The following is a 9,343-nucleotide window of genomic DNA, read 5'->3' as shown; positions in this document are numbered from 1 at the left end:
GAGGCAGGATTCAAACCCCCAACCTCGGAGATGCGAGGCAAACCTGCTAACCACTAAGCCACCGTGCACCCTATACCAGAACCATTATATGAAATAATCCGCTTATTATACTATGCTTATAGTCCAGCTCTACTCAGTGTGCACCTTTACTGAAGCAGAGACGGCCCTTCTACACTGTTTCCACCACAGACACCTGAAGTACAATACTCACCACATCGTAGTGTCCGTACTGAGCAGCCAGGTGCAGAGGGATTTGTCCGTCCTGTGATGCTCCGTTAACCGAAGCTCCAGCTCTCAGCAGCATCAGTACCGAGTCTGCCTTTCCCTGCCAGGCAGCGTAGTGGAGCGGTCGCATTCCTACAATAGGACCGCAGCACGTTATGACTTTGGATGAAAAACCAATCCCAATTTTAACACGATGCCGATACTAGAGTCCTGAGTATCGACCTATACATGAGACCGATCTGATACTGATATCTGATACAATCTGATCCTAACAGTGACTTTGGACGAGCTTCTGTTGTTTAGTTATGCGGATCTTTACAGGCAGGATTTAGGCACGCTATACGACATGTCTTATTTAACCCTAATTATACCCACTCCGAGATCTTCAGATCAGTTATCCTGATTACGTTTTAACTCCATCCCACTATTACCTTCATACTCCCTTTTAAAAACGTAAACAAACTAGACCGAATATGTATTTCCATTCTTCCTTTCAGCATTCCTGACGAGCTCTGATTTCATTTAGTTATATTCTGGGGTCATGTCATGTGCGTTCGTTTACATTTCCATGTGCTCTTGCTTCTAAGTCATTGCATAACTACCCTTGTGTGTTCACCTGTTCTGTGTCTCACCTTGATTAGCCCGGTTAGTTCTACCCTGTTGTTTCTGCTCTGCGCTGCAAAGTCTTTTCGTGTTTTTTTTTTTTTTTTTGTCTGGTAAATCCAAGTCTCTGCTTCCGTGTTTTCTGTTTATGACCTTGCACATGTTTTCATTTATTGTAATACTGATCAACCTTACGTAACGCTTCATGTCCGTGTTCTATCCCTTGCTATGGACTTTGAAAGATTCCTGGATTGCACTAAATGTGTTTACACACTTGCGTTCTGCCTCCAATAACCGCACGTGTTACCAAAAGACTTGGTACAGGCTTATGTATAAAATTTGGCTCTTTATATATATATATATATTTTTTTTTAATGAAAACCCGCCATTAGTCCTGCTCGAATAACTAAATGAATATGTTGTTATGGAGATGTCTATCACCGTTGCGGTCCTTGATGTCCACTGTAGCCTGGGCGTCCAGAAGCAGAGACAGCAGGTCGGTGGTGCCTGTGAGAGCCGCATGGTGAAGAGCTGAAAACCTGAATGATGGAGAGAAGAAAATACCGTTTCAGTGCTCTTTGCACTGACACTGCTGAAGTCTCATGAACAAGAGACTGCTTGATCTTGGGTTAAAAAAAAAAAAAAAACACACACACACACACACACAGAGGATAGATTCCCAATTTTTAAGCGCCTTAAAGCTTTCGAACAATAAAACTTTAATAAAACTTTATGTCCTCCACCCACGATGTTTTATAACTGGCGACACATGTCATTAAAACTAATAGCTGGATAATAATCCCCAGATTAAGCTGATTTTTCCTCTGTGAAGCCACGTTCAAATTTCTTCACGCTCTAGGAGACGGAATCTCTTGTGAAACAGAAGTAATCCCAACGAAACCCAGCTGTGCGGATGTGATAAAAATGCTACTTGGTGATTTTAAAAAGATGCGTTTGCTCTCTCGACTCGTAACAGAAAGGACTTCTTCTTCTGAGAATGCTTAGCTTGATGTGGTTTCCGCATTAAATATGTGCAGAAATGCAGAACTTGAAATTGGGGCACTACATGTTTATGTAAGGAATAAAACACGTGGGAATTTGCTGTTATAGGAAAATAAATCAACAGCAGGGTTACAGTGACCACCATAAAGTTGATTATTTTATAATTAAGGTCATAAGTTTACATCTGCACAATGTTAATAATTAAAAAAGAGGGATCATAAAAATTGCATTGTGTATTTTATATTCAGTCCTGCCCTGAATTCGCTATTTCACATAGCAGATGTTTACATATAGCCCACAAGACACAATAATAACTGAATTTACACTAAATGAATCAGTTCAAAAGTTTCCACACGTTTGATTATTAATCCCGTGTGTCGTTACCTGGATGATCCACGACATGATGTGTTTATGTTCTGTGAGAGTTCTTCACGAGTCCCTTGTTTGACCTGAGCAGTTAAACCGCCCACTGTTCTTCAGGAAAATCATCCAAGTCCTGCATATTCTTTGCTTTTCCAGCATATCTTCTGCATATTTGACCCCTTTCCAACGGTCTCTATATGATGTCCATCTTTTCACACCGAGGACGACTGAGGGACTCGTCTATACACGACTATTACACAAGGTGCAAACATTCACTGATACTCAAGAAGGCAACACGATACATTAAGAGTAAACTTTCGAACAGGATGATCGGTGTAAATTGTTATTATTTTGTCTTCTGGGATACATGTAAATATCTCATGTAGCTTCTGAAGGCTGGTACTAAATGAAAATTAATCATTTTAATAATAACAAATTTACACTGATTATCCTGCCCCGCCCCCCTCCCCCCGGCTCTTAATGCGTCGTGTTGCCTTCTTGAGCATCAGCGTACGTTTGCACCTTTTGTAATAGTCGTGTACGAGTCCCTCAGTCGTCCTCAGTGTGAAAAGATGGATCTCAGCATCATATAGCCGCTGTTGGGAAGGGCTCAAATATGCAGAAGATGCTGGAAAAGTAAAGATTGTGCAGGATCCCTGTTGTTTTGTTTTTGTTTGTTTGTTTGGTTTACATTATTAACATCCTGCTGATTCTGCCAGGCGTACGTAAACTTACGACCTCAACCATACAATCACAATAACCGCACAACCGGGGATTTTTATTCATTTTATCTCACAGGAATCGCCAATGTCAGATGGTCAATGGTTACAATTCTTTTTTAAAATAAAAAAAATAAATAATAATTAATAAAGAACACCACATCATACTTTTCATCCATTTATAGTTACAGTCAATGTTGCGGAGTCTTACTATTACAATCTTACTATTGTTACTATAGAAACCATCACCTTCTGACCGATGGGAATCGAGAATTCGACGGTGCTGTGGTATAAACGCGTAGAAAATGGTCCAATCTGGCACACTAAAGGGTTCTACAACCCTCAAACCATAAGCTTGTGCTTAAGACTGATGGAGTGGCGTACTGTATACTGTATCGGTGTCCGTGGTCATTTCCAGCTTTTAGCAAAGACAATAATAAACACGTTTTAACATGAGCCTGAATGACCTCATTTCCTGTGAGTGCTCTACTGACGATTTCAACATTGTCAACAGTGCTTTTATAATCTCAACACTTGTGACTTTCACTGTGTGGTACAATAAAAAACAGCCATGAGTGATGAAAGGACTCAGAGATTGGGAATGACAGGACATGTTTCCAAGCGAAGGCTTTGTAGTGGTTTTAGATGCGCGTTAAGCCGACGCAACTCTCTGCAATGTTCAGGAATTTCGAAAACATCAGGCGAAGTAAAAGAGTAAAACCCTCCGTTTGCCTGGGAGAAAAACGGCTCCTCGGACTGTGTGTGAGTCAGGAGTGGAGAGCAAATCTTTACACAGTTCGCTTTGTTTTTGGCTGAATAATCTCGTATTACACACACATTAATCTTACGAGCGTTATTCTAGTTTCTTGTATGTGTATACATAAGTGTGTGTGTGTTGGAATACTACTGTATTACTGTAGACAGTATTTCTCTATATTCAAGACTTCAACAAGACTTTTAGACCAGGGTGACACACACACACACACACACACACACACACACACACAAGCCATCAAACAAAAAATGTTTTGTTGTAGCCCCTATTTGACACCCTTCTCCTGTAACACATCTTTGATAAAGTGATCCAGCATGTACACGCACACCAAGCAGAACATCTAAATGATAAATGCTGTAATAAAAAAATAAAAAACCAAAGAAAAGAAAGAAAGAGAGCATTTTGTGAGGACCGGGTGATTGTGAGGAAACATGACACTGTCCTATCATTGTGAGTACTTTTGGTCTATGTTGGTCCTTATTAAGGGCTGAAAACTGTACACACACACACACACACACACACACACACACACACACACACACACACACAAACCTACACCCCCACCCACACACACCCACACACAAACCTACACCCCCACCCACACACACACACACGCACAAACCTACACCCCCACCGACACCCACACACACACAGAAACCTACACCCCTAAACACACCCACCCACACACACACACACGCACAAACCTACACCCCCACCGACACCCACACACACACAGAAACCTACACCCCTAAACACACCCACACACACACACACACACACACACATACACCCACACACACACCCACACACAAACCTACACGCCCACCCACACCCACACACAAACCTACACCCCCACCCACACACACACACACACACACCCATACACACACACCCACCCACACCCACACTCACACCCACAGAACCTTCAACTGACAACATTTTTTTGCACATGGAGACTAGCCAAATGTTCCCACAATCAGTCCCCAGGATTTTGTGATTTTGCGATGGCAGAAATTAACACAAAATCAAGCAAACTCCGTAATATTTGGAGTAGTATTCCAGAAAAAAAAACCCACAAAAAAACTCTGCAAGTTGCATCACAAATTTTGGAAACTTTTTTTTTTAATCAAGCATTTCTGGCCGCAACAATCACAAAAAAAAACCCTCTGTGAAGCTTCCTGTATGGACTGTACAACGCACAAACTGTCAGTTAGTCCTATCTTTGTGGGGACATCTGGTCAACAAGACGATATAACACCCCCCCCCCCCCCCCCCCCCACACACACACACACACACAGATATTGGAGCTCCTCGGAATAATAGAGCTCATACTCAATTCCAGAGGAAAAAAGCTTATGAGTGTGTGTGTGTGTGTGTGTGTGTGTGTGTGTGTGTGTGTGTGTGTGTGTGTGTGTGTGTGAGAGAGAGAGAGAGAGAGAGAGAGAGAGAGAGAGAGAGAGAGAGAGAGAGACTAAGTCTCTAAGCAAATGTGATTAACGCCTGACACACATCCGAAGAATGCAGACTGTAATCTCCGAGACAGTGAACAGCATTACCTCAGGTACCATACTTTCTACCTTTTTTTTTTCCTTTTCTTTTTTCATTTTCCAGAAAGATCCACAAAAACAGAGAGGCACACAGACCCAGTTTATTAACGGATTCAATAATTGAACAAGGAAAAACGAAGAAGACGAGCAAGCGCTGCACAGAAAGTGAAGAAGGGAAGAGGAAAAAGAGCTGCACAGTGCTAGTGGCACTGATGAATAATAAAATGTTTTCCCTCTCTCCTCGACTCCTGCTCCCCGAGGAAGCTGCTCCTCAGCTCTGCTCATGAAATCGCAAATTAGCGCTCGAATTAACACCACTCCTGCTCCCTAATCTCCTCTGCCTCCGTCTTGCCTGAGGAACGGGACCCGGTACATATTCCTGTTCTTCACACGTTCCTAACTCTGGTTCTAGAGCAGCCTGTGAGCGCAGGGAAAGGGAACCTGTACTCTTCTATAATCCATCCATCCATCTTCTACCGCTTACTCCTTTTCAGGGTCACGGGGAACCTGGAGCCTCTGCCAGGGAGCATCGGGCACAAGGCGGGGAACACCCTAGACAGGGTGCCAGTCCATCGCAGGGCACAATCACATACACATTCACACACTACAGACAATTTGGACACGCCAATCAGCCTACCATGCATGTCTTTGGACTGGGGGAGGAAACCGGAGTACCCGGAGGAAACCCCCGCAGCACGGGGAGAACATGCAAACTCCGCACACACAGGGCCACGGTGGGAATCAAACACCGACCCTGGAGGTGTGAGGCGAACGTGCTAACCACTAAGCCAGCGTGCGCTGCTTCTATAATAATAATAATAATAATAATAATAATAATAATAATAATAATAATAATAATAATAATAATAATAATAATAATAATAATAATAATACTACTACACTTTATACTGCAGCTTTCGATTTTACACTTAGCAAATAATGGAGAGAATCACTCTTTAAATGATTCCTCTGGACACAGGACAGTAATGAAACGTGTTCCTCGTTTGTTTCTTATGTTCAATATCTATCAGTTTCCCTCACAGTAATTACAGAAGGAAAGGGTACTAAACTCTACCTTTCCTTTTCCCTTTCCTGCATCTTTTATACATTGAGTGTGTATCATTCTCGTGGAAATGTGCATATAGTGTACCTTTAAAAACGATTCAAGGATACATACTGTAAATATTAAAAGGTACTCTATATGCATTTCCTGTGTCAAAGATAAATACTGATGGTAAAGTAAGGTGTACTCTTAAAGGTATTACTTCAGTGACAAGAAAGGTACAGTTTAGTGCAGTTTTTTCTCCGAGACGGTACAATTCTTCTGCTCATAGGAGTAAAGTGAAGCTATCGAGAACCTGAGACAGACGCACGGACAATCCGAACCCATGATGCATACAGCCCCTAGTGGCGGAGACGTAAAAACACCAAGACCAACACCAAGACGTATTAGAACTGATATTTATCTGCAATTTGCAGAATTGTTGGGATTTATAAGACATGCCGTCCAGTTCGTGTCAGATGTTGATAATAACCTGTCTAAACCTGGAGTGAAAAATATTTCACTGTTGATTTACTGAGCAACAGTCAAACCACAAACAAATCAATTAACTGTCCAAGTAGAGGGGAAAAAATCCACTTAATAATCGTTTTAAAAAATGAAAGTGATGAAGTATAGCCTGCAGACTATAAGATATAAAAAAAACAAGAACAAGAAGTTCGCATGCTTGAACCTTATGCCACTTCTGACGCTGATTCTCGTCACGATGTCGAAATCACTGTGATTGGAATTTTGGGGGGGTTTTTCCCCCACCGGATGTACGCCAAGCAACAAACAGTTCTGGGGAAAAAGCAGGGGTGTGACCGTTACTTAATAATAATGTACTCCTCCATTTTTCATTCCACAAACAGCCCCGCCTTCTTTTTATTCGTTGGCCCACGCCCCTGCGGCTTTCGAAATCACAGGTCAGAGTTCAGCTAGGTAAAGCTTGTGTGAAGCCATATGAACCGCTCTTTCACATACACCTAATTAGATTTGCCACCATGTCATCATTTCATCAATGACGTCTAGTGTGAACGGTAACCAGACGTGACTTGTAGCAAAACACTCCAGGAAATGAAGGTTTTGGTGCAGTAGAGAAATCAATACGCTGACAAATCCAGAAGCTTTTCATACGGTCACGTCCAACACTCACCCATCTGTGTCCTGGTAGTTGATGTTCAGTTTCTTTGTTGAGCTGAGTAACTCTGCAAACACAAAAGATGACGTCAGATAATAAATAGAAATAGAAATATACAAGACATATACAACAAACCCATTACCTCGGATTCCTGTTATCTTTAAAAAAAAAAAAAAAAAAAAAAAGTCTGATTCATGAATGTTCCATGGCATGAACGCACTTGTTTCACATTTGCAGCTCATCGGGGTTCCACCCAGATGACGTGGAAGAAGGTTGTGTTCTTATTGTGCATGTGTAGATGCCAGGATATTTTTATTGATTTTTTTAACATTTAAATTTGGCAGCGATGCTCGGTTCTGTAACAGTGGCCGAAAACAGTGCCTTTGATTCGGCCTGGTGTGTAAATTCATTTGGATTCAAATATCTGCTAAATGATTCAACGTTAAAGGAATGCCGGGGATACGTATTTGAAACTCAATAGCGGTGTCATCAGACGGATAAGCCAGCGCTTACACACAGCCTCACTGCTGTACGCTGTCCAAACAATGCTGCCTCCATGACCATGTAGGTGTGTAACTAACCAAATTAGGAGTGTTTTCCCGTTCACGCCATGAGCTTCGAAACGGATGCTTATGTTGTTCCAGCAACTATTAAAGTTTGTTTCAACTCTATAAATGATCGGCTATGAATAGCCCGCTCTGGAACCACACAGAGGCCGCCAAGACTGGAGAAAATCCGACAGCTTGGGTATATTTAAGTTATAGCTTGTTTGTATTTTCTGTGGGGGGGGGGGGGGGGGGGGTGCCAAGACTCGTATCTTCTCTGTAATTTTAAATCCCAGAGCTAATGTGAAAAACGCACTGTTTCATTTTGCATTTATGGCCATCGCCTAGAATGTATCATGTGGTGAAATTGGTCAACGTGCTTTTTTTCACGTCCGTCTGATGAGGAAAAAAAAAAAAAGGATTAAAATTTCCGTTTCTTGGCAACGCCATTTCCGTTTTAGCTTCTTTAACCTACGTGTAACAAAACCTAGATGAAACCCAGTTCACTTTAAATGAACTGTAAATGTATAAAAGTAATAAGAAATCGTCATTGTTGGCAAACCGATGTGGAACAAACACTTCAGTACATGCTGTTACAGGAAAATAACCAACTTCAGGTTGGTAACAGTAACGCCACTTCATGGGACCAGATCACCCCATTCTGTCACCGATTCTTTTCCTATAACCGCACACCTCTCTCATGATTCACTCCTTGTTCAGCGTGCAATGTCTGGTAGTATCCCTATTTGCTAAGAATGCAAATATCTACAACGCTACAAAAGACATTTGTTTAAACGTACTTACTTTTTCTATCACTTTCAAAGTACTTACCCTTACTGTCCAACTGCACAATTTACTGCATAAGAAATTGTTGTTATTGAAGAACATATGCCCTTTTCATCTTTTGTGCATTGATTTGACTATGGAAGTATAATCGTGACAAATGTCCTGAAGGTCATGTTGAATTACATAAATAGAATAAAAACATATCGCAATAACAATACTTGAAAATCAAATGCTATTGATGTTCGAAACATACTATTCAACCAATATGTGACTTTAGAGACGGTACTTCAATTTGCGCATAGTCCGCTAGGTTCATCTTGTCTTGTGGCTTGTCAGCACAAATCCCACCACTAGGGGGCCGGCCCAGAGTAACATGTCACAATAGTATCGGCAATCCATAGCTCTCCCTGTGAGACCCGGACGTGAAGACTTGAATTTTAAGACCTGAATTTTAAGACCCGAATTTGTGAGGTTGACTAATTCAAGCATTGTTAATACTGTGTGTTTTTTTTTTCTTTCTTCAATTTATGTCAAATTGCTGGGCAGAAAAATAACAGTATTATTATTGCGATATGTTTTGCCTTGAGGACATTATACT

General features: G+C 41.5%; 1 protein-coding gene across 6 annotated transcripts in view; it reads right to left on the bottom strand.

The window, feature by feature from the left end:
* caskin2 (CASK interacting protein 2) overlaps positions 1–9,343 on the bottom strand; it is a 62,817-nt gene that overhangs the window by 33,856 nt on the left and 19,618 nt on the right. For all 6 annotated transcript variants that reach the window (XM_017483882.3, XM_017483881.3, XM_017483880.3 and 3 more), the window contains 3 exons: positions 7,430–7,481; positions 1,270–1,367; positions 212–357 (listed from right to left, as the gene is read on the bottom strand). In XM_017483882.3, coding sequence (XP_017339371.1) covers positions 212–357; positions 1,270–1,367; positions 7,430–7,481 — 296 coding nt within the window. The remainder of the gene's footprint in view (positions 1–211; positions 358–1,269; positions 1,368–7,429; positions 7,482–9,343) is intronic.

This window comes from Ictalurus punctatus, chromosome 13 (assembly GCF_001660625.3).
Source record: "Ictalurus punctatus breed USDA103 chromosome 13, Coco_2.0, whole genome shotgun sequence".
In the NCBI taxonomy this organism is placed as follows: domain Eukaryota; kingdom Metazoa; phylum Chordata; class Actinopteri; order Siluriformes; family Ictaluridae; genus Ictalurus; species Ictalurus punctatus.
Note: the sequence above shows the minus strand (reverse complement) of the source record. Positions and strands in the feature narration are given on the sequence as shown.